The 26,625-nt window shown below is 37.9% G+C and overlaps 1 protein-coding gene across 1 annotated transcript in view; it reads right to left on the bottom strand.

Annotated features, from left to right (window-relative positions):
- Positions 1-18,085, bottom strand: part of LOC124776564 (nipped-B-like protein B) — a 77,064-nt gene extending 58,979 nt beyond the window's left edge. Inside the window, exons 1-4 of the mRNA XM_047251603.1 lie at positions 17,575-18,085; positions 17,119-17,251; positions 16,937-17,041; positions 9,509-9,664 (exon numbers count right to left, since the gene is read on the bottom strand). Of these exons, the coding sequence (XP_047107559.1) occupies positions 9,509-9,664; positions 16,937-17,041; positions 17,119-17,251; positions 17,575-17,644 (464 nt within the window). The 5' untranslated portion in view covers positions 17,645-18,085. The remainder of the gene's footprint in view (positions 1-9,508; positions 9,665-16,936; positions 17,042-17,118; positions 17,252-17,574) is intronic.
- Between the last annotated feature and the right edge of the window lie 8,540 nt (positions 18,086-26,625).

Raw genomic sequence — 26,625 nt, 5'->3', positions numbered from 1 at the left:
TTAGCTGAGTGGTCGGTGTATTTGACTGCCATTCAGCACGCCCATATTTGATTTCTGGCTGGGTTGGAAATTTTCTCTGTTCATAAACTGGGTGTTGTGTTGTCAGCATCATCACTTTGTCACCACTGACATGCAAGTCGTCCAATACAGCGTCAACTGAAAAAGGCTTACAACTCGGCAGCCGAACTTAGACAGGTGGTGACTTCTGGCCTTCAATATCATATGCTCATTTAACTTCATTTTAAAAGTTTATGACAGTGAAATACTTACATAAAATATATATGTGTCTGTACCAGTTTCGACTGGTCAGTAATTTTAATATGGGGTTGTGGATCCACTTTGAGGCAAATACTTTTCTTTATTTACTTAGGCTACCCAAACTAGTTTAGACAAAATACCACCAACATCAGTAGATTTGTTTATTCTTTTTATTTTAAAGTCATTGCATAATTGATATGTTTGTTGCTGTTCTTCAGCACACAGCATGTCGTGTTAGTTGGTCAGCTTTAGTTGCTCAGATAATGCAGAAAAAACATTACATTTCGCCTTGGCAATCACTCAAATATTTCAATTACTGCCAAGGTGAAAAGTTATGATTTTTCTGTGTAATTTGTGCGACTGAAGATGGTCAACTAACATGACATGCTGTATTCTTGGAAGGGGTGGGAGGCGCGGGAGGGGGGGAGGGGGGGGGGGAAGCAATGACTTGAATAAAGAAACCCACTGATGATGACAGTATTTCACTGAAACTAGTTTGGGAAAGCAAATAAACAAAAATGTTTGCATAAGGCAGATCCCCAGTCTCATTGTTACTGGAGCTAAAGAAGAGTTAAAGTTATAGTGAATGGTGAATGTCAGCTAATTTTTAACAGCCCATGGAATATGCCTGGCCTATGATTGTGCCAAAACAGTGTGACCCTCAACATATTTTTATGTGGCCTTGGGCCAAAAATTGTTCCACAGACTCCTGGAAACTACTGATACTCAGAACTGGTACAGTAACATAAACTATGTGATGTAGAATGTGGGAGTGAGTGCCCTGGGGCTCAGTGACACACTGGTGGTCAAGAGAAATATTTTATTCACTTCAATTACACATCATGTCATTAGCAATGTGACACAAACACACCCCACTCCAGCGACTCAGACTGACAATGTCTAACAGGTGGCTGGCTTCTGCTCTGGTGAAAATTGCACCCGTAGGTGTTGGTGCCCTGTGTTGTTGGTGTCAAGCCGTGTAGTGGACGGAAGTCACTCAGTAAGTCGTGGTCCCAATATCAGTGATGCATTTCTTCTATTTGTTGCAACTGTATTCTGCTGTGGAACAGCTGCACACAGGGAATCTGACTTGGCTCGTGTCCACCGAGGTGGTGAACCAAGTCTGCCGTGCAGGGGATACGACCCGCTGCCTCTGGGAAGGAGTCTGGCAACGGCAGCTGTGGGCAGCACTGTATCACCAAGTCCACAAGGACACTCAGTGCAGGAGACTCAGTGCAGGAGGCAGTTTGTCCAATCTGGTCTCAAACCCACGACTGCAGCCGGCGATGCCCAGTTGTATCATCATCTAGTGTAGCCCTGGCATCATGGTGGTTCTGCTGCTGGACTCTGAATTTATCTGCATCAAAATTCACAGCTATTTATATGGCTCGAGGTGCATTTGTTGCACTATTATCCGGCCCCTGGTCATGTAGCTCGCAACATGGGTCTCACCCTGTTGTGATGACACCATCCTACCTGCCTTGCCAAGCAAAGCTAGCTCGTCTTGCAATTCTTTTGCATATATGTTGTTATAATCAATATGTTGCCACACTGTACTTTCCTGCCCACAGTACCTAAGGCAATGCATCACAGTGGATTTTTTACAAATTCCTTCAGGTTTCATTTAAAACTAGATTGTGACTTTACAGTGCCCCTGTTCACGGGGAAGGCTCGGCCTCTTGTGTCTTGCTCAGGACCAGTTCCCCACCTCGACTACTTCCACCATTTTTTTATGAAACAAGTGACACACCTCATGATCATACTAGACTAGCAATTTAAAACCCTACACATTTATTATATTAAATTTACGACTGCTCCTTTGCAAATCTTTCAACACATCTATAATTATTGTATCTGTGCAGTGGGAACATCTTTGTTCTCACAGTTTTCTCCATGCTTCAAATCATCTTTAAGCTCTAACAAATTCATTTCTCTCTGATATTTGAACTATAATATTACCCACACACCTTAACATATCAGCTTCAAAGCTCTTTCGCTTGGGATTCCATCTGTCTGTCCTGTGGTTCTGACTCATTGTTTAGAACAACTTGTTCTTGCATGAACAGTTCCCCTTAGACTCTTCACAAAAACATACTACCAAACCTTCCCTCACAAGAAAACCACATACATCACTACCATTCACAGCACTTACGGGGGTAGGATGTCAAACAGGCCGCCTTATAGCAGGAGAGGTACCACAGGACATTTTAATTTCCACTGTCTATACTTTTACAAATAAATTCATAAAAATTTGTCAGCATGACCAAGAAGTATTCAGGATTCACCCTGATAGCAGTGGACATTGAAAAACATAAGAAAAGCAATTTGTTTTATATGTGAAATTCAACCATTTTTTCCATTACCATTGGCTGCATTAATTGCTTTAGGTACACTTTTCTTCATAAGTAAGAGAGATTCTCCAATGAATTTTCCACAGCATACAAATCATACTTAAAGGAGTATTAAACTCTAGAATTTATTTAATTTATGAAAAAATGACTGAGTTATTACATTTTAAACTTAATGTTTAGAAAAAACTCAAATTTTATAGTTAATTATCCCAATTTTTAATAGATTTGGAAAATTCTAGAGTTTTCCATTAAGGAATTTGTGTTTAATAAGCATACCATGTTTGATAGTAATAGGATATTTATTTTGGAAGCTACATGTACCCAAGTACACAAAATTGTGTTTTGCGGAAAATGGCCGTTAAAGTTTCTGCTTGTATTTGGCATAGTTTTAGAACTGTCCAGCACCATAAGCAGGTTCTTTTTCGTTTTCAATATCAGTGTCCTTCCTCTTCACATTCCCATGATGCACTCTTCTTGATTTCATGACCTCCAAAAATTATTTATCTGCTTTCACTACACACACTCTGTCTATCGCACACAAAGCTTTGATACAGTTCACTCTAGGCTTAATTCCCATTTTCTCTAATACATATTTCCTGCTTTGCACACCGTCATTAAAACATCAAACTGCATCATAAACATCAATAGCAAGTGCATTTCTTCCCACAAACACAGTTTTTGGCAATCTCTCCCATACACATTGGTTAAAACTTTCATTTGGGTTTTGGGTACCACCATGAAGGCATTTCTTCAGTAAGTTTTCATTTGCAAGGTCCCTGAATATAGGTTTGATGGCTTCCATTACAGCAGTTGGTACAGAATTCCTATGATGATATTCTTCACCACCAGCAATTGACCTTTGGTAGCCACACCATGATACACTTCCTTTTGGGCATAAGTTGTGGATAGGGTTATTGTCTGTGGACATTTTGTTGAAGTTATAAGGCCCAAACTGTTTGCTTCATATTTTTCAAGTCCCCTGTGTTCCTTCTTATTGCCAAACCACAGTATGTCTGTAGATTGTCAATTTCTGCACCTGTCAGTCGCCCTCTCCCTTTTATTCCCTTCCCATCAGATAAATTTTTTCCCGACAAATCTTGTCTCAGTCTTCCAAGTCTAGTGCCAAGTCTTTTCTGTACATGTCCCACACATTCTAACTTCTGCACAATAGTCTCAGCTCCATATGGTGCACACTTTGGAACCTCAAGGAAAGCTTTACTGTCTCCATCACCAAGGTACTTCACAAAACGCAGGCCATGGGAGGCAACAGATCTGGTAAACAAGCTTACAACTCCCTGCACTTCCTTACTTCCACTTGAGCCTTTATAGTTCATATTACATACATGATCAGCAATCCCTTTCACACAACTATGATAAAATTTACTCAGCACTTCAACATCTAGTACCTTAACAGTGTCAACTGCACAAAGTGTTCTTGCTGCCTTCTGTCCCCTACCAATACAGCGCATGCCATATGCTACCCTCAGATTCACATCATAACCTTTGTTTGCGATTTTAGATTTCCTGCAAGACCCACCAACGTTGCATTTGCTGCGTATCACAGATAAGTTCGTAGCAAGGCCTTTCCTGGTATTCTTATCTTCCACCAAAGAAACACTCTGAACACCAAAGCACATAACACTGTCCAATATTAATTGTGACAGTATGTTACCATCAATGATAATATTACATGAACCTTCGGATTCACAGCCTCCATTTTCATTAGCACCAAAAACAAGTTTCCTTCTAGAAGCACTCGGTGGTGAATTGTTTACTGGCTCTGAGAGGTTGCAGTCTTGAGCCACTGGTGTAACATTTGTTGTAACACCCTTTACTGTGTATCTGTTGCTGTGGTGACGTTTACGGCTGAAGCAACGAATTCTAGGCATCCTGTGCGATAATATGCCACAAACGAACACAAAACAACACAGCAAAATGAAAATGGTGTCGAAGATCACAGCACCACACTGCACGCCTTTCAAAACATAGAACAAACAAAACCAGTGATCAAAACAATGCAGGTCGAGAGCAGCAGAGAAAGTATCGATATCAATAGTCCTTTGTTTCATGTATGATTATCTTTGGCACAAATATTACATTCAAATTCTACAAAGCGAAATACACTTAGGTATGACAGAAGAATGCTGTACAGAGGGGCGTGGCACTGCACCTTCATACACTTAAGACCAAAATTACATACCTTATAACTCCAAAAATATATATGTTCTATACTTCAAATTATTCAGGAAGATGTGCACTACAAAATAAGCATATTTTTGAAAAATCAATTTTTTTAATCAATTTTTTTTATGTCCTACCCCCCTTAAACAAGTAGTCCCACTTATTCCTCCCAATGTAGTGCCCATTAAAGGCTAAATTCCCCTTAAAATGCTTGGTTTCCTGGTCTCCATGTCCACACAATACAACTTCCTGATGCCTGGTTTCACTGTTCCATGTGAATTTGTACAAGGTTAAACTGGTTTGTCCACTACAACACACACACACACACACACACACACACACACACACACACACACACCCCTCATGACAGCTCTACAGTGACAAAAACTATCTGCAGTTGAAATTTAACTTTGGCATGATGTTCAGTCATAATGATTACTTTTAGGCTTGTGTTCTACCCTTAACCCACTTCATACTCATTGTGCACATCAGATTGTGGATGTGCTGTAAACAGCTCACTGTGCATGTCAACTGCTTGCCCTGCAAGGTTGTGACCCACTATCTGTGCTTGTGCTACATACTGAACTGTGATGTACTCTTCAGCAGATTCAGCCCTGCTGACTTCATCATCCACTCTACAAACTCATCATCTCTTCATTTTCTTTCATTCACCCTGCTTCTGAGCAAATATATGTTCCCTTACCATTTCTACCATAACATCTGCATAACTATCAACAATTTCTTGTGCATTCTGTTTAGTACCTAAAACAACTTTCTTTGCAATTCCACTCTGCACAATGCAAAAATCACCAGCACCTATACTGCCCTGTGTATTTGGCACAGGTTCTATTGCCTCAACACAACACCCATTATCACCAAATGTGACACTGAACTTAAAATCAACCCTGTTGCTATTCCCACAATCGCTTCAGTACAGTCCATATTCATTCCTGCTACCTCAGACTACACAATTACACTTGGTATCAGAGGTGGCACTTCTACATTACTCACCTTAACTTCATCATCATCATTACTCAGTGCTTCACTAAAGTTCCCACAAACATTTATTGTGACACTACCTACAGTTACTTTTACCTTCTCAGTCAAACGATTGTCCACCTGCCCACAACATTCTTCCCTCCTCTTCACAAGACCGAAAGGTTCACCTACATTAGTGGTAGTCGGCCGTCCTGCAGGAACAGATAAACTATCCACAAGCCTGCTCCTCCTATTCAGCTTCCTCCTTTTCCTTCCTCTATCTCCCTTATTTTCATTCTCCTCGTAATCAACATATTCCTCAGAACATGAGGCCTGTTTTCGATCAAACAGTCAGTGTGCTCTCTCCGCAACTTCTCCTTACACTCTGTAGTTTTGTGATAAGTTCTTTCCTTCACCTCATTGCCCCTAATCTCTTAGACCACTTGGCACTGTCCATCAGCACCTTATCTATTTCATATCTTAAATTCTGTATACCTCCTCTCTGTGGTAGGTAGCCTCTTGCACTAACAAAAACCCTGCTCTCGTCGTACTGACCACGAAATGATTACCTCTTACAAATTACGCAAATATAAATGAGAATGCTTAGTTAATGAACCATATACCTTGCTCTGCACAAAATCAAATTAGGAAACACTTAAATGTAATATTATTGTATCACTTCTTACCACAACTTAACTACTCTTGCCTAAGTGGCTGCCCATTTTTACTACTACTACACATTGAAACAATGATTAAACTTAGCTTCCCCTCCTGAATCATTACTCAGTTCACCGCTTATACAGGGTGGAGAAAAACTGTGTCACAAAATTTTAACCCTGGATATCTGATGCCAGTACGAGCCAAAATTACTAAAGTTGCATAGGTTTACAATGCACAATTTTTAAAGCATGGAAACTTTGTGCAAAGTGTTCCGATTGCCCTATTGCCGGATGCTCTGGAACAATGCTTTGCCTGCCAGAGATCGTGATGCACCCAAGGCAGCCCACACATTCGCACCAGCCTTCCACTCTGGGGGCAAATCCGCTGGGGTCCCAACACATCCAGTGCAGTTTTATCATCAAGACCTACCAGGAACAAACCACAAACCCATCAACAGCTGTTAGTTCACATACAGAAAGTCTTTTACAAATTGTGTCGGCCCTGAAAAGGGCCTTTTTTGTAGCTAGGACATTGTTTACTTAAAGCAGGTGCTCGAATTGGCGACCCTCTGACATGACACAGGCTTGGTAACATTGAACGGCGTTTTGCCGAACTCTTTGATAGATTCCTGACATTGCCCTGATGTGACTGGCGGCATGTTGAATGCGACCTGTTAATTCCTCTTCGTTTCTAGATGGTTCCCATCTGGGTGGGTGAACTAGAACCTTGACGAATCCCTACAGGAAAAAGTCCGGTGGCATGACATCTGGTGATCGTGGGAACCATGTCCTACGAGCACCTCTGCCATTTACCCGGCTGTCGAAGAGTTCATTTAAATATCCACACACAGCACGACTGTTGCGTGTGGGTGCCCCATCATGCTGCAACCACATGGGTAGTTAGTTGTATGTCCAGGGGAACATCTTCGAGCAGACTGGTTAGAGTTTCTTGCAAAACATAAAGATAATTTGCTCCAGTAAGTTGAGGAGGTAGAGATGGACCGCCCCAATCAGATGGTCACCCACAATGCCTGCCCAATTGTTGAGCGAAAATCGTTCCGAGATCCGTGGAGCTAAGTGACGTGAAGATTGTCCCTTGCCCAGCAATGACCATGGCACTGTGGTGCTGCTGCTGGATTCCGAATTAATCTGCTTCAGAATTCACGGCTTTTTATATGGATCAAGGAGTATTTGTCACACTACTATCCAGCCCTTGGTCTGTCTGCCTTGCTGAGCACAGGTAGCCCACCTCACAATCCTTTTGTGCAGATGTTGTTTTAACCAATATGCTGCTACACTGCACTTACTGGTATGCAAGTTTGCTAACACAATGCTTCACAGACGCTTTCTCACAAATTACCTCAAGTTTAACTTAAAATTACATGACACTACAGTGAAATTTAGCTGTAATACACTTCATGGTTTCCTAATTAAATTTGGTTATTCTCAATACTCTCAACCTTTTCATCTCCGAATGGTAATGAGGTCACGCGTGATTGCCTGTCTATGCTCCCACGTGTACAAATGCCATCTCCCTAAATTTCAATTTACACAGTTTCTTAACTGTTTCAAGTACTTTACTAACCTGCCAATTCCACACCAATCAGCTGCTCCCTGCTCACCATATCTTGCTACTATCAGCACTTTACCTGCCAGCCACATTATTCAAATTTCTGGCAGCAAACTCAAGAAACACACTGCACACCATTTAGATATTTGTGCGATACCACGAACTAGTTTTCCTCTCCACTTCTCTAAGAAACTTGTTCTTAACCCTCAACAAGTTCCACATTTTCCAAACTTGCCAAGCGTAGCAGGTACAGCTCAATTTCCCGTAGTATTATTTTATAAAAAACAAGAAGACCTTACACTGGCAATTCACAACCTCAAGACAAACCTCAACCTTTCCTCCAAAATCCAGTTCTCCCAGTGAGCTCCCAAGAGTCATTCAAAGTCATTACCTTCAGCCCCAGTTTCAGGTTCAATCAAGTTGCACGTGCCACAAGCTTCTCTTTTTTATTTTAACAATTTTAAATAAGGAAATTTTGCTACCAATCAAAAGCACACATTGAAACTTGATATATATTTTTAATCTCAGATTTTTGTGAAAAATGATAACCATGAAGTAGGAACATATACCAACACAAACAACTTCTGGTTCATAAAGCATTTTCATTTTCAGTCTTGTACAGCTTTACATGTCATTCTTTTATGGATAACATTGCTTTTCCTCTCCCTGTGGCATTACACATGAGGAATAGAGCTACGTATTCCATAATTCATGCACAAAAATCTGAAGCTATCCCAATAGAAAGTTCGTGAACTGTACTTTGCTTCACCGTCTACCTGGCCCAGTCTCTTTTTATTACGTTTCTCTTAACAGCCTTCACTCATATATTTTTGCTTTATTCAGCATTATCGTCGGCTGTCCCAACTTATGCTTGCTCATTTGATTTTGTGTTTGAAAAATACATTCCTGTGGTCCTCTATTCCTCCCTCTTTTCCCACTTTAAAATATTTTTCTTCATCCTTCACCAAGTTTTCCTCCTATTATATTTCGTTTTTTTCATTTTCGATAATAAGCATTTGCAACCGGAGATTTGAATTCAGTCTGATTTAGTTTTAAGTCTCATCCTTGATTCATAAATATCTGTCACTTATTACAAGCTGTAGACTCAATTTTGAATATTGTTACCTCTACTGTTAATTTGAGATCATTTCTTCATTTCAAATCTCTTGTTCAGAGTTTAGAACGATTTCTCCCTCCCTTGCATATTTGTGCACACACAATTTTGTATTACTATCTTTACTCTGATGAATGAGATTCTAAAATCTGAAAGACAACGTTAATGCTAGTTTGTGTGTGTGTGTGTGTGTGTGTGTGTGTGTGTGGAGGGGGGGGGGGCAGCATTGGTCAAGTTCCCATTTTGGGGACTGTCATGTGGCTGCTTCTCTTCTTAACAATTATTTATTTTTTACATTTATTTAGAACAATTATGGTACAGAGGCACAACTGAGACACAGGAATGCAAGTGAAAGCAAGATTCAAATGTGGGGAAGCCTTTCTGCTGATAAACTTACCTTATATCTTGGTAAGGCCTATGTTCGGTATCACAAATTGCTTCATTCAACTTTAGAAGAATTTCGTGACCTTCTGCTATTTCTCCAAAGACACAGTGCTCACCATCCAGGGACTGAAGATCCTTTGCGAGGGTTATGAAGAACTGTGATCCAAACCTTAAAAATCACAAAACTGAACATGCACACCTTTGTGGCACAAAAAGTCAAGATGAAATACCTATGAAAAAATATATCATCAAAATTTAAAATATAAAAATCTGATAATTTTTCTCTGTAAGTATTAGCAAACCAACAACTAAGTTAAAGTTACCACTAAACTTTCTAAAACGTACTTTCTCCCAATCAAAGTGAATAACAAGTGCAGCTGCTTTTGATTCAGTAGTTATCTGGCAAAATCATGTCCTGAAACTGATATAATTGGTTCCAGATGATGTACGTAGAAAATTATCCCATTTTAATCATTTCAGAAAAAGAAGAACGTTGAAAAATGCACGTTCGATGAGACAAAGATTTCAGAGAAAACTTTTTGAGGACAAGGGGGGTGAAAATATAGTCTACACCATTTTTATAACAGTAACACCTATTTAAATTGTGTATGACGACTAAACGATGTGATTGCTCCTCCACAGCTATCCACTTTCCAGGAAACATTTTTGTGAGACAAACTTTATACATTTTCAGTGGCTCTGTTTGCTGGCATGGTCCCAAATAATAACACTGATAATTTTTAATCTTTTATTAACAGTACAGCTGTTCACAACACGAATATTGGTTGGAACACTGCATTGCTGTAATAGTCATGACCATGTCTGATGCCCCTGCCTTCCTCTGACCTTTTAATTGACTTGTTCTGTCACTTATTTGGGGACATACAATTTAACATAGACTCTGACTACCAGCAAAATTTCAGAATTTTTGCACATTAATAATCACTGCCAGAGATGAAAGTAGTAATAAGTGACCGAAAAAATTCCAACTCCAGCTAGTGATTGAACTAGGAGCCTTTGGAGTTGTAGCTTGGAATTAACCTCAGTTTCCAACAGACTAGACTCTTGCGCAGAAGGCTATTTCTGATTACATGCCCAAGAAAATTGTAGGCACTTGTGAAGCAAGGGAAATCTATCACAAAACAGTGCGTATGAAACCTAAAGTGGAAGGACTGGATTTTGCAGGTGCTCAACATCGAAGTTATCAGCGAATCTAAAGTGGAGTGACCAAGAAAAATTAATTGTCGGAAAAACAGATTCCATGTTAACATTAAGTTGAAGTATCTTATGGAAGTGTAATTCACCCATGAAAGAAGTGGAGAAGGAAACATTTATAAAGACTGATTCTTGAGTACTGTTCATCAGTCTGGGACGCGAGGTGAATTAAAGGTATGTCAATGTCTACCCTATGTCTCTCTCCTCGTGCATAGTCACAGACACATGGGAATAAAAGAGCATGAACAAAACTTCATGGAAAGAATGCTTGTATGCACTTATGAGTGTTCTCATGTCTACACATTGCCTCAATATGCAAGATGTTTGCTACGCATTACTCTTCTTTTCTTGGGAGCTTGTGCTGTATTTATTGCAATGAAAAGACAAGGCAAAAGTGACTACAGGTACAGAATTATCTAAATGATAGAGGTACGATAAATACAATGTGATGACAACAATTTGTTTCCAAATTTTAAAGGTCACAGCGAAATTTCAGATTTTCTTCTTGGGAAACTGCAGTGATAAGTCTGGCAATTACATTTTGTTAGCTAGTAACCAGCAACTTACATATTAGTTTGAAATATTTATTTTGCATTTCAAAACAAAGAATTTCCACAATTATTCCTGAAACTCAGAAATATTCAATGGAGACGCTTAGTCGTTATGTGAGGGTTAATTAACTTTCAATTTAATTTAATAAAAGAGTTGTTTAAACAACTCTGATTATATGTAGATTAACATCCTTGGACTTCATCGGTGTCAATATCCTCTGGAAGGGAGGTTGTGTTTTCAAATTTTGTTGCACATATCCCCTGGGTGGTGCTAAACGAGTATCAGAGCTGGCAGACAGACTTATCTACTACAGATCTCCTGGCTTAAACATGAACGCTAAACTACTTCATAACGGTCCTTCTCAGAACCAACCAACCAAACACCTGAGCCATAACATTCAAATTTTACAGTTCAATGTTGAAGGCTCAACCAATCTAAATCACATCTCTCTCTTACACTACTCGAAAACAATGTAGATGTGGCAGTCATTCAAGAACAATGAGCAAAGACTGTATTCAAGAGGACATGTAGGTGGCTACAAAGTCCGTGGAACTACATACCACCAGACCTAAGCCTGTGCTACCTATATATGCAATAACACTGAAAATGCGCATCTGATATCTGCAAACTCCATGCAAAATACTGCGAATGTGTCAGTTAAAGTTGAAGATGTTACTATAAGAAATGACTAGAAGGCTCCAGCAGATAACTGGCCTGCTCATGTTCTTCCCATTTCCTTGCATCCAAGTGTATATATCGGCGACTTCAACAGCAATTGTAAATACAGCAATACTGACGAAAATGGTGAGGACCTAGCAAATTAGGCTGAAAATAACAACCTCAGCCTAGTTTTTGGCTCAAGGGACAAGGGAACATTTAAATCTGCAGCCTGGAACAAGGATTCCAAGCCTGACCTATGTTTTGTAACACAGAACTCTCAGGGACAACTTCTACATCCAGTGAGGTCAGTCCTTGGAGGTTTTCCAAAAAGCCAACACCAGCCAGTAATTCTAGATGTAGGAATTCAAATTCCTGTAATCAGATCAATGCATAGACCAAGAAGGACCTTCAGAAAAGCAAACTGGACTAAATTCTCCAAAGAACTTGATAAAGTGATCACATGGATCCCACCACTAGGTGAAAATTATGAAAGATTCGTCGTAGCACTTTTAACAACAGCAAAAAAAATGCAAGCCTAGAGAATTCTGGAGAGAAAGTATCCCAGGCTGCAGTAATGTATGTGAAGAACTGTATCAGTCCTACTGAACCACCAATGACGGCTGAACCTCCCACCCGAAAAGAGCCTGCAGTAACACCAGACCAAATTGTGAATAGAATAAGTTCTCTCGCCAAAGCACCCTCACATAAGCCACACACAAGAATGGTTAAGATAAAGCTTAGAAACTTGAAGCAGAAGGCACCCATACTCCAGAGACTTCATTGTAGATGAGCTCACTGCAGCAATCAAAGAAATGAAAAAAGGCAAAGCTCCAGGATTTGATGGGATACATTAAGAGTTCCTCATCAATTGTGGAAATAGGACTCTTAGATGGCTTGTATGTTTCTTCACCAATATTATGCTATCAGGGAACATTCCAAAAGCATTCAAAAGAACAAAGATCATAGCTATACTGAAGCCAGGTAAACCAGCGAACAAAACTGTTAGCTATCGCCAAACTGCCCTCTTGAGCTGCTCCTACAAGCATTTGGAAAGAGTCATCCTCAACCGAATCAGTCCAAAGATTCATGGAGTTATCCCCATCAAACAGGCAGGATTCGGGCCTTATCTTGCAGCTGCCTACGATACAGTATGGAGACAAGGACTTTTGTACTAACTCACCAGAGTTATACACTGCCAAACCACAATCAGGCTCATAAACAACATGCTATCAGAGATACTACCAAGTAGACCTTGGCAACCAACTAAGCAGACAGAAGAAACTTGATAATTGTCTTCCTCAGGGCTCAGTTTTGGCACCAATCCTGTTCAACTTACACACATCTGACCTCCCTGAAACAGTCAAGGAAGTTGATCTATGCAGACGATCTGGCCTTGGCCACCCAACAGAGAACTCTTGAAGTTGGCGAGGAGATCCTATCCACAGATCTAATCACAATAGATGAATACTTCATAAAGTGGAGACTGATACCAAATCCAGCGAAGACTGAAGTAAGCTGCTAATGCGAAGTTAAATGTCATCTTTAATTGTCATGTCCTTCACCAGTAAGACTCTCCAAAATATATAGGAGTGACTCTTGATAGAACCCTCTCTTGCAGGAAGCACATAGAAAACACTGCAGCAAAGCTGAGATCACCCAAAAATGTCATACAGAAGATGAGTGGTACCTCATGGGGCACAAGAGCTACGACACTGTGATGCACCACCTTAGGGCTGGTATATTCTGCTGCCGAATACTGTGCTCCAGTGTGGCTTAATTGCACACATGTGAGAAAAACTGATGTAGAGCTAAATGCAGCAATGAGGACAATAACAGAGTGCATCAACTCTGCTCCTCTACACTGGTTACCACCTCTAAGCAACACTGCACCACCAGACCTCCGAAGACAGAACACCCTCCTCAAGGAATACCCAAAATTACTTAAAATCCCTGAGCTTTCGATGCACTCTGATGTTCCTGCACTCCAAATGAACTGATTAGCATCTAGGCAACCATCTATCCTATTGGCGGAATCGCAACAGGCACCTACTTTCAGTATCAACATAAGTGAACAGAAATGTGGAACACTATTGCCCATGAGGAACATCAGACCCTGAAAAGACCTGACAAGACCAGTCGGTATGGAATTAATGTGACGTGCCTGGAAAACAATTAATCGGATCCGCGCAGGCCATGGCATCTGTGTTGAAAACCTCTATCGATGGGGAAGTGCTTCATCTTCTCATTGTGACTGTGGAAATGAATACCACACGATCCATCACATTGTGACAACCTGTTGCAGAAGAGCCTACCATGGGCACTAGGAAGACTTCTTTGAAGTGACAGAGGCAGCCCTTGAATGGATCGACAAATCAGATATTAATTTATAGACTTATTTTTTAAATTATACAATATGAGATTAATATATTTTTGTGAAATTATGTAATCCAAAATTGTTAGTTGCTGTTCATATGTAATGCCAAAACGCATATAGATTTCCACTGAAAGCGAGAAGCATGCGCAGCATAGTTGCGCTGTTTGAAATTTATGCACATGCACACAGCTGAACACAAAAAAAGGCATCGTGTGGATGCAACTTAACTCAGAGATAGATTCAATGAAGGAGGGAAGGTTTCATCATTGCATCATTAAGTAAGGGCAAAGTGGTTTTGGAGATGTTCAACAATCTCCAGTCCAGGCACAGCAAGAGAGGTATAGACTGTCATGGAAAGGTTTACTGCTGAAATTCCATGACACAGGTTTCAACAACGAACAGGGAATAATTTACTTCCCCCCCCCCCCCTCCCCCATATGCCATGATAAATTACAAAGGCAAGAAAATCAGAGATATTTGACTTCATACAGAAGTTTATCAACAGTCCCTCTCAATGGACTATTAATGAATGGGGCAGGAAAAGTGGATATTGTAGTGGTATGAGAAGCAGCCGCCACCACACACTGTACAAGATGTCTCGGGGATTAAATATGTAGATATTTCAATGCATTTTTCTGGGTTCCAGATGTCCACCAGACGTCGTCAACTGATTTGTCTATGATAATTAGTGATGAGAGAATGTCTGTTGAGGCTGCATTAATTCGTGTAGATCCACATGTTAGTCTTCGAAAAATTGAGCAGGAAATTTGTGATCCACAGCTGATATAACAGTAAACCACATAACTGGTTCCATGTTATCCATTAGGTGCACAGTGTGATCAAGATGATACCGTATTAAAGTCTAATGACAGGTTTGTTGTGGGTAACATTATGAAATTTTCCCATAACAATTTAAGGAAATCATAGTTTACTTAATCAGTGTGGCTAAAATACGATTTTGACCTTGCAATACGGTGATCATAAGGCCATAGAATCCATAGCTAAAAAATGGGATAGTTCTAGCTCAGACTCCTTTCCTCTACTACATGCTGGAATGTGCTCAGCATTTGATCTTTGCTTAGAATATACTGCACAGCTCAATGTTGTTGTTATACTACAACACAAGAAATTAATTTAAATTTCAGACTAGACAGTCAAAATGATGTATACCTCTTGAGTAACTGCCACAGGTTACTGTACACAATCTCTCTAAATATGGTGCACTTACAATTGTGTGGCTACTGAATTTATAGTCTACCTAGCAGTTTTAGTGCATTGCAAACTTCCAAACTAAAATAAAACTCCGACGATGTCATAAATCAATTTCTTTGATCAACTGAAACTGCCACTACCTAACAGTTTAAAAATGAACTGTAAGATCGTCAATGTTTTTCGCTAACCATATAAATTACTCTTGATTATGGGATGTATTCCAATCTGCCTTGGATAATTCTCATGTTCTTGACACTGTCTTTCGGCCTTAAGTTCTTTTTGCAACTTTTCATTTTTACTGATCAAGTCACTGAACACCACAAGAATTTTACCACATAACAAGCGTTTGTTCTAACTGGTGATCCTCACAGTTAAATTTTGTGGTACATTTCTTCATCGATTCTGTAGCTCACATATCAACAGATTATCAGTTGACCAAAATCTTCCCAAGTTTCTGCACTTTTTCCTCTCTTACTGATTTGTCTTCTGCTGTTAAAATTTTATACTTCAAATGAAATGCTGTGGCATATAACCTTGCACGTGTAACAACTAGAAGAGAACTGAACACCGGCAACATAATTTTTTGTGCCAATGTTTTTTGGGAATATAGATTGCGATGATGAGTTGCGGATTTGTAATGTACCTCGAGATATAAGTTAGGATGGAGGGTGATAATTTGGCTGAAAGTTGGTTAAGCCAACAAACGAGAAAATAAAATATTTGTTGTGACTTACTGCTCTGTAGCATACCCCACAAGGTGGCAGAGGCAGAGAGAGAGAGAGAGAGAGAGAGAGAGAGAGAGAGAGTGTGTGTGTGTGTGTGTGTGTGTGTGTGTGTGTGTGTGTGTGTGTGGGCGCACTGGGAAAACTGAGTGAATTATACAAGAAAACTGTACAGGGCTATCACAATCGGGGAGAATCTTGGAATCTTGCTCTAAACTACATTTACAGAAGGATGCAAGACATTGGAAAAAGAAGAGGCTCACTAGAAAAAAGGTGGTAGCTTGAAAGACAATAATCTCACTGTGTTGTCACGTTTCTATGTACATGATATGAGTTACTTATTGATACGTAGATAGTTTCAGATGTTTTTGTTTACTGTAACCATCATGGAATTTCCACTGCAATATTTCGAAATATTCCACAAGGAGGGGAAAAAAGTTTACCCCTACCACTTTCTGAAATTAGCAAGTGAGTGCACAAATTTCTTTTTAGTCTCATGAGTGACAAATTTTGATTTACACCACTTAGAGAAGTATCTAAATTGTCAGCCTAACAGATCAGACATTTTACCATAGGAAATTAACATCTTTTTGGCACATATTATTACTACTGCCACAGATTTTATCTTCAACATCACATTCAGTTAAAAGACTATATCACACAATTTCCTACAGCGTTTACACAGCCTATTAAAAATAATACTTACATATTATTTCCACAGCTGACCATTGACAACAGACCTGCCTTATCATGTTTCAATTTAGGCATTAATTCCCCTTCATAATACTTGGCATTTTCTCCGTGAATTTTGCTAAAAACGAAATACAACATGAATATTTGATTTTCACCTCACTTGCTTATTATGCCGCAAATTTATAACAACTGTACCTGTAAACAGATTCTCCACCTTTTCCAGACCCAGTCGGATCCCCCGTCTGTGCTATAAAGTTGTGTTGTATTGAATGAAATAAACAGAAGTTGTAGTATTTTATTCGGCAGAGTTTCAAGAAGTTCAAGCATGCTGCAACAAAGATTGAAATGGATCCTGGAATATAATACTGAACATATGGCAGGTAATGGGCTAACAAATTAATTAAGTGTAGCATCATACACCTTTCAAAATTAACATGAAAGAGAAAAACGAAAATGCCTCTAAAATGCTTCTAAAATCCAGAGCAATGTTAAAAAATAAGCCACGAAACTGAAGGATGCTTCGTACAGTAACGACATATATTGTTAACCACATTTAAACTGAAACAGTAGGTTACAACACCAACATGAAAGGGACGGCAGGGGAGCAACCGGGAAAATTTCATAAGGAAACAATTTACCAACAATACTTACTATTTGGCCGTTCTGTTGTAAATAGGTCAACTGTGAAGTCCCCAATGGTAGTTTCCACGACGACAGCCATCGCTTGCTAACTATAACCTGTTCGTATATACAATCCAAGCCGTGTAACAAATACGTAAAATTGAAACTCTTTAATTATGCAGACATCTTCAGCTATTACAGTATCATCCGAAACTACTCATAAATGAATCTCACTTTACCCACACAATCATACATCCATGGACCATACAAAAACTTTTGTGTCCTTTCTTGAAACCATTACGTGCGATAAGTATCATAACAACATAAGCATCCAGATGGACCTTTTAACATAACCTACATTTGCATTGAACAATCATAACAATCAACAGCTGCGTCATACAGAACATTATTCCCATGTCCTTGCAGATGCAATATTATCTTTCTTCTTTTAGAAAAAAAAAGTGATACTTCCACTACAAAAATAGTTCATACATCTCCTCCGTCTGTCACGTCACATAACACACTTCTAATCAGAATTTCAAAGATAAAGCTCTCATACCATAGCACCATATTTGTGTCTAGCGCCTGACATGCAACTGCGGCTCCACGTTTCCGAAGCGAGTCGACCTTTTAATAAGCGAACCAAGCTTTGGCGGGACATACGAATTTCAGTAATATTTAAGCTGCGCGCAACACGAAGGCGAACTGATCTTGACAGCCTGCAACCACACTTTAGTATCATTGGAAGTACTACAAGTATATTGAAATTAAATGAAACTGTCAAGAAGAGGTCATTTACTTACTGTATTATGTAATAGTAACTTTATTTACCCTGTAGATCGTAGATTGTGAGCAGAGAAGCACATGATGATATAGAACAAGTCAAGAATGGAGCTGAGATGATAAATGGTTAAAATGATTATGACACTGATATTATAAGTATACAAATGTTCATATAATACATACGTAATTCCAAGAAACAGAAAAGCCTATCGGTGGATATCTTGTGAAAAAGTCAGAAATGCACAATATTTATAAAAAAAATTCAGATATGCACAATATTTCTAAATAAGTTCACATTATTAAGGGAAAGAAACATATATGAAAATAACATGGAAATTCAAAAGTACCATATACATTAAAACGCATTACTAAAGTAAAACAGTAAAGGTAACACGCTTCTGTATTAAAGTGTTCAGGTACACATACAAAGTAAAGAAAATGGACAGAGTAAGAAACATGAAAATTTAAAAGTAGACATTAAAAAAACAAATAACATGGAAATACAAAAGTAGCATGGACATTAATTCATTACTAAAGAAAGACAGTGAAGGTGACACACTTTCATATGAAGATGTTCAGGTTTACATACAAAGTAAAGAACGTGGACAGAACAAATAACATGAAAATTCAAAAGTATGCATCAAAAATACTTTACGAATGGGAAAACTCACTTCCATATTAAAAAGTTTAGGTTTCCACACAAACACATAGAGCATAGACAGAAAAAGTACCAAGCTAAACAAAGTTACATGTATATAAGGAGATGAGCTGTAAGGAGAAATTAGAATTTTGTCTCAAGAAACACAGTAACATAGTAAAACAGTGATTTAATACAAATTTGTTTTAGTTCAGTTCTCATCTCCTTCAAGTTGTTAATTGTATTGATCTCTGATGAGAGATTGTTGTAATGACTCTTGAAATTTTCCCGGCATATCGAATATTCCACAAGATTTTGGGATTGCAGCCGGATCTCATCGACTTCTTTCCACGATATTTCGGCTGACAACCTTACAGCCATCTTCAGACGAGTGTTTGACACTGGAGATTGCTAGTGCAAGTCGCTCTATTTATACATAAAAGTGCCGCAGGTGCGCATGCGTAAGTTACCGTAGCATGTGCGCCATCTGTCGATTCCAAGGCCCTCTACAATATTACTGCATAGATGCAAACGAATGCGTGAAAAAAGTAAAACATGCACGCAGACGTGTCCAAAACAATAAAATGCAAAATTTCAATATTAAAATTAAAATTACTTGTCGCTCGACATGTCAGAAGCCATAAAAAGTTTTCTTTTGGTTGAAATTAAAGAAATCAACGGGTCCCAGGCCTTATTCAATAAAAAGCCGCCATCACGATTAATGAGATTTTCCGCTAAACGTATTTCCACGGATTCCTTCACAACTGGATCCTAGAAGGATCTCGATGGGGCCAAGATTTTCGTGGTCGAATAATCCATAGTATGTCCTGTGGAAATACAATGTTCGGCTATGGCCGACTTACTGGGCTGTAAAAGGCGAGTGTGGCGCTCATGTTCAACGCAGTGGTCGTGTACTGTGCGTGTGGTTTGACCAGTGTATTGCTGATGATCAGTCCAAGGAATTTGGTGTTCTGCACACTGAAAATTTCGTCTTTGTCAATGTGTATGTCTCCGCTGAAGAGGGTAACATTCTACCTAATCTACTTAGTTTTCTGAGTGTTTATTAGCAGTCAGTTTGTCTCAAACAAAGATTTTATGTGACAGTATATATATTATATTAAAATTTATGTTAGTTTTATATTAAAATATTTGTGTCATCAGCATACAAAAAAGAATTAGAATTAGGGAATTTATCTGGGAGGTCATAGACGAACAATTTGAAAAGGACTGGGCGAAGAACAAACCCCTATGAGACACTACAAGTTATGTTTAGGTATCTGACCTGCAATCGGTAGAATCTTTGGGGTTTCTGATTTCTACATATCACTACCTTGTAGGAAAACCGGCACATCTCTAAAACCACTAGTTTAGAGAAAACTCCACTTAAAGATAACAACCAAAGTTTCACTCAACATTACTTTTCTCCATGAAATCACATCAGCACTGTCTTTTTCTTTGTAAGTAGTACATACTCAGAGGTAACTTTTACATATTTTTCTTTCATTCTGAGTGATAAATTAACCCTAAGGGCTTCGATATGTGACACTTTTCTACAAAGAAAACTACTCCAGTTTTAGTTAAAGGGCTTTGACTTGTGACATACAAAAATATAAATTTCACCTCTTATATCTGTGCAGGGTATAAAATAAATAATTTAATACAGAAATAATTATAAGAAAATATTTATTTATAAAAAATACAACATAACACTCCACAAATTATTTGAACCAAATCAAGAAATTAATCAACTCAGTTCTTTTGGTTTGTTTAAGATTTTACATAAAATAGTTAGCACAGGAAAATTATCCTACAAGTTATTGAAAAAAATCAAATTAAAATTTTGGAATTATATTTTTATGTATTAACTGCAACAGTTAGGCCTTTTTAGCATCTGCTACACTTTTATTAGTAGTATAGGCTTTTGCCAGACACACCTTCTGCTTGCCAGTTTCTGATGTTTGTGATCAAGTAATTTTACGATTATTAGTTAATAATATTAGTTCAAAATCTTGTTCACTATGAGAGTTCTTGTACGTCGACTCATTTGGTTTATCTCGGTTGATCCTAAAAATCTTAACTTCAGAAATCTTGAATGTTCCTTTGTCAGTATTCCTTTTATTGATCTCCAAGCCTTCATTTTGAAAGTCATAAAAATCGTCATAACAAAGCTCGTGCACAGTATATGGCACACCAATTTTTTTTGCCGACCTTATTAGGCTCACATAATGATCAGGAACATAGATAGGACCAGATTTTTGAGCTTTCCTGATCTCTTTCTCAGTATTAGAATGTACACAGTCTCCCTCATTTCGGGTATGTCCAGAGATTAAATATTTGTGTGTTATGACTTTAATCCACTTGATAGTCAGTATAGCTTTACGGTACATAGTAATAAACCTTTTATTTTTATTTTGACTGGTGCAGTTATCTGAATAAAAAGTGACCTCTATTTTGTTTTTGTTGCTTGACTCATTACCCCTTTATTGATGCAGTTTTTCTAAATAACGCCATACACAGGAAGTAATTTCGACAGAACCTCGATTTGCTTGTCCTTCATGCCAGTTAACTGAATTTGTGTTAAACTGAAAAATAGTGAACTTGAAAACGTTCAGTTTGGAAAGGTAGTAAAACGTTGAGGCATCACCCACAGGACATGGTAATACAGCTTGTAAGTCATACACTGCTACTATATTACTAGCTTTCTTATCTTTCTCTTTCTCAATTCGTGATAGATCTTTCTTTTCAAATGGTTCTCATATTGAACTGCAAATTTTTGTTTTTCTTCATTAGATGCATTTTCAAACTTGTTGTAGAGCTCGCTCTGATCGTTCTTTGGGGTAAAAAAGCCAGATTAAATTCTTTGGTAAAAATTGTGTACTACATGAGATAATTACAGTACTCCAACTTTTCTTCTTCGCACATTTTTTTGTAATCTCTATAAAGGTCACTTATTGTTTTACCACATTCAATATTCTTTAGCAGTTCTGGCACGGCAGTAGTGACTAGGAATCTTCGGAATTGAGCTGATATGTTTTCTTTTATTTCTGCTGACACAGTCGGTTGTTTACCATGTTTTCCCCATAAATCAGTGGAAATAACTCCTCCTTGAGCAGAAATTCTCTTTTCCTCAACAGTTCGAACCATTCGTCCGCCTATACCTAAAGTAGCAGTAAGAAACTGTTTACAAACTCTTGCTATTTCACCATTATCATCAAAATAAGAAGCAGTTTTAAGATGACGCTGACTATCTTCCTTCTGATAATGGTACCTTCGCTGCACAGTTGTCACGTTAGCAGCGATGTAATCATGTTGTCTCTGTAAATCTCCCATTTTCCAGTACTCCTGAAAAATATTTTGTCTCTCTTCGTCGGAAAATTGTTTTGAACATCTAAGCCGACACTTTTGCCCATATGGTGGCATCATTTTCCGAGCTTCTCACATTACTAGAGTCCTTTCAATTGTTCCATCGCCACTTTTATTTTCTTTGTAGACTTATAACTTTTACCACAGTTCCTTAGAATTTTGCTTTCGTTTTTTTGCCATTTGTCAACATTCCTCTTTTTTCCTCTTTCTCTTTCGAAGTTTATTCTCAGATTTACATGGAATTGATACTTTTCTTTTACCTTTCCTTCCCCCTTCTTTAGACTTTGTAATTCTTTGAGCAGATTGTGAACTTGAAATGGATGATGAGTCACTAGAAAAGGCAACAAAACTATGGCCAGCATCTGTGACGTCGGAATCAAAATCCTGAAAAAGTTCATCTGCAACACTCATCAAAAACGTGGAGGTACTGTTTTCACCTGGATCACTACAATAGTTTTCAGCGTGTTGATGTAGTAATAAATCGCTCGGTAAACTATGAGTATTTAGCGTCTACAAAGTGCATATCGTGTGATAAAATAATAAAAAGCGCTATTGGAATATGCCCAGTGATGCATATGTGGTATCATCCACACTGCTTTGTGAAACAAAATCTTGAAAACATATCGTGTGCTTGTGGAACAAGGTGCAACGGTTATCTAGATGCGACTGGAATGTATCGTGAAAATCGCGAAACCAATGTATTAGAAACACTGCAGAAAGAACTCAAAGCCACAAGACAACATGCTCTGCTACTGGAAAGCATGATCAAAAACCTTCCTGAACCGCCACATAAGGAAAAAGTTCGAAATTTGTACAGTGATGTTGTTTTAAATATTTGTACTAACAAAATAAATGACGCTCCATTGAAGAAGAGTGACATGAAAAATGTGAAACAGTAAACAAAGGTAAGAGTGAACATGAAAAATGTGAAACAGTAAACAAAGGTAACATACAAAGTGCTTCTGAACACTTCTCGTGTAATTTAAAAATGGTTAAGAAAAATGAGTGCAGTAAGTTGAAAACAAACACGAACATGAGTCAGCTTACAAATAACAAAAAACAGGTACTGTTACTTTCAGATAGTCACGGTAGGAACTGTGCAAAAGTACTGAATGAAATTTCAACAACCAGCTATAAATTTACATCTTTGATAAAGCCAAATGCTATATTCAAAGAAACAACATGCAATATACAAAACAAAACGTCTAGTCTAGGACAAAATGATTGTGTTGTCGTCTTAGCTGGTGCAAACGATATTAATGGATCAAAACGTGGTTTTATGATATCACTAGATGAAACCATCGCAAAAACTAGGCACACACAACTAATTCTATGCACAATACCATATAGACATAACATGCCAAATTAAAACTGCAAAAGCTACCAAATGAACGGTTACTTGATGTAAAAGGCATCTTACAGTGAACACATCAGAGTTTTAGATGTAAATAACTTCCTCCAACGGAAAGACTTCACCAGGCATGGGCTTCACTTACATAAAAATGGGAAAAAGAAACTGTGTGTTAATCTGCTAAATGCCATCAAAAGTCCACTGGTAACAAGAAGTGCCATAAAACGAGTTACACAAGGACATCAAGCATATTTGTGGTCCAATGAAGCTAATTTGGTGGACAATCTCAGAAGAATGAGCAATACTGCAGCTGAACCAACAACAACACCAGGAGCTGAAGAGCCATCAGTAACAACAACAAAAGTGAATATGCAGTCAGGGTCATCAAGGAAAACATCAGAAACAGTTTTAGAAGAGAAGAAGGTATCCACAGTCAGCACCAAGTCACCACCAACATCCTATGCAAAAATCTCGTCAAGTGCCACAAATCAGTCAGCCCACGACATCCAAGTGGAAAGAGCAAAAAATGTGCAGCCACACTCCAAATCAGTACCACTGGAAACTGTGACAAGATCTTCAACACGAAAACGCCGACCTCCAGCCTACAGCCACGATTTTTTATGATCAAGAACACCAGTAGCTCCCTGCTAGCAGCAAACCAAAGGAAAACAGATGCAGAGCAAAATCTTCATGAACCAAAACTACAAGAAAACCTGGTGAGTGGTGTCAAAAATCATTCCATTGGAAAACAGTCACTCCTTTAAAATATTACACCATAATGTACTGTCAATGTTTAATAAGTTACTAGAAATAGTTCTCTTCCAAAAAACAAAGTCACACTTAGATGTTCTCTGTATTACTGAACACTGGTTAACAGAAGACAAAATTTAAAAAAAAACACCACTTGGCGAATTTACTCTAGCTGGTTATTCTTGTCAGAACAAAAGTAAGGGAGGTGTTACAGCAATCTATGTCAAAAAAATTTAAGATACAAAAGCCTCACAAAGTACAATAATATGCAAATAGAAACAGACTTTGATTTCTCCTTAATTATCTTAACAGACTATAACCTATTGATACTGAATGTATTTAAAGCCCCTGATGGGAACATCCAAACCTTCAAACACTCCCTCGAAGAACTACTCACAAAAATTCACTCACTAAACAAAAATGTATTAATAAGTGGAGATTTTAATATTGACTTCCTCGCACCTGAAAAAAAAACAAAGATGAATTGTTGAATATTACAAATTCATTCAACCTATCCCCAACTGTAAACACACCAACCAGGATCACAAAAAGTTCAAAAACAGCTCTAGATCAGATTTTCATAAACGCAGAGAAACTACACCACTCAGTCGAAGTCATCAGCACAGGTTACAGTGACCATGAAGCCCAAATACAAACGGCGAATTTAAATTACATAGGACAATATCCCACATATCCCACAATAACTAAAATGCAAAGGCAATTTAATGATGATAATGTAAGGCTTTTTAACTATCTGTTAAGGGCTGAAAACTGGGCAGAGTTCTATAAAGAAAATGATGTAAACTACATATTTAATTCCCTCCATGAAGCATTTCTCCACCACTTCAATACTGCATTTCCATTGAAATCCAGGACAATCGGAAACAAACACACAAACTCATGGGTAACTAAAGGGATAAGGATTTCCAGCCAAAAAAAGCATGACTTAAAAAATCACATGAAACACCATGAAGTCGATGATCAGTTTAGGTCATATTGTAAGACCTATTTTGTGGACAGTTGTAAAAAATGAAACAAACAGTAAGCAGCATGTTATAAACAAAACATTAAAACTAAACCTAAATGATGAAGTCACATCAGATCCCCAAAAAATAGTAAATGTTTTTAATGACTATTTTAGCAAAATAGCAGAAAACCTCATAAAGAACAACTGCCACAAACCGAATACTCAACACCAAACACTAATAGAAACCATACCAGTACAGGCATCAATGTTTCTTCACAAAGTCTCCAATACTGAAGTACTTACAGCTATAAAAGGACTAAAGAATAAGTACTCCAGTGGTAGTGACAACATTCCTGATTTAATTGTAAAGAAATGTGGAGAATCCATTGTAGAACCCCTAACCTACATAATAAATGCATCCTTTACAAATGGAGTTTTCCCTGACCTACTAAAGACTTCTAAAATTACCCCACTTAACAAAAAGGGCCCTAAAAATGATGTAGCCAATTACAGGCCCATTGCACAACTGAGCTCATTCTCAAAAATATTTGAAAAATTATTTTACACCAGATTGGAAGACTTTACTAATAAACTATTCTTATTAACAAAACACCAGCATGGTTTTAGAAAGCAAAAGACAACTACCACAGCTATTTATGATTTTATATTTATTTATTATTTATTTATTTCGTATTCCATTAATCCGTATTGTGATAAATCACAAGGATGTGGAATGAGTCAAGATTACATACAACAGATATAATACACATATATAAAATGACAAAAATGTACCATAAGATTATGAATAAGTTTGTAGGTTAAAATCAAATCAAAGGTATAGGTCAAGTAATATAAAACAATACCTAAAAAGGAAATATAGTACATTTTCCAAATTAAACAAATAATACACATATATAAAATGACAAAAATGTACCATAAGATTATGAATAAGTTTGTAGGTTAAAATCAAATCAAAGGTATAGCTCAAATAATATAAAACAATACCTAAAAAGGAAATATAGTACATTTTCCAAATTAAACAGTTAATGTGATCTATAGCAAACAAATTTTTATCAGTATAAAAAATCATTGCTTTATCTGTAGATACTCATCAAGAGAATAGAAGGAATTTACCATTAGGTATTCTCTCAATTTACATTTAAAAGTAGGTAAGACATTAATGTGATCTTTAATACCTGATGGAAGGGAGTTGAAAATTTTTGTGGCTGA

This window comes from Schistocerca piceifrons, chromosome 2, assembly GCF_021461385.2.
Source record: "Schistocerca piceifrons isolate TAMUIC-IGC-003096 chromosome 2, iqSchPice1.1, whole genome shotgun sequence".
Classification (NCBI taxonomy): Eukaryota; Metazoa; Arthropoda; class Insecta; order Orthoptera; family Acrididae; genus Schistocerca; species Schistocerca piceifrons.
The sequence above is the reverse complement of the archived record's forward strand: the minus strand, read 5'-3'. Positions and strand labels throughout refer to the sequence as shown.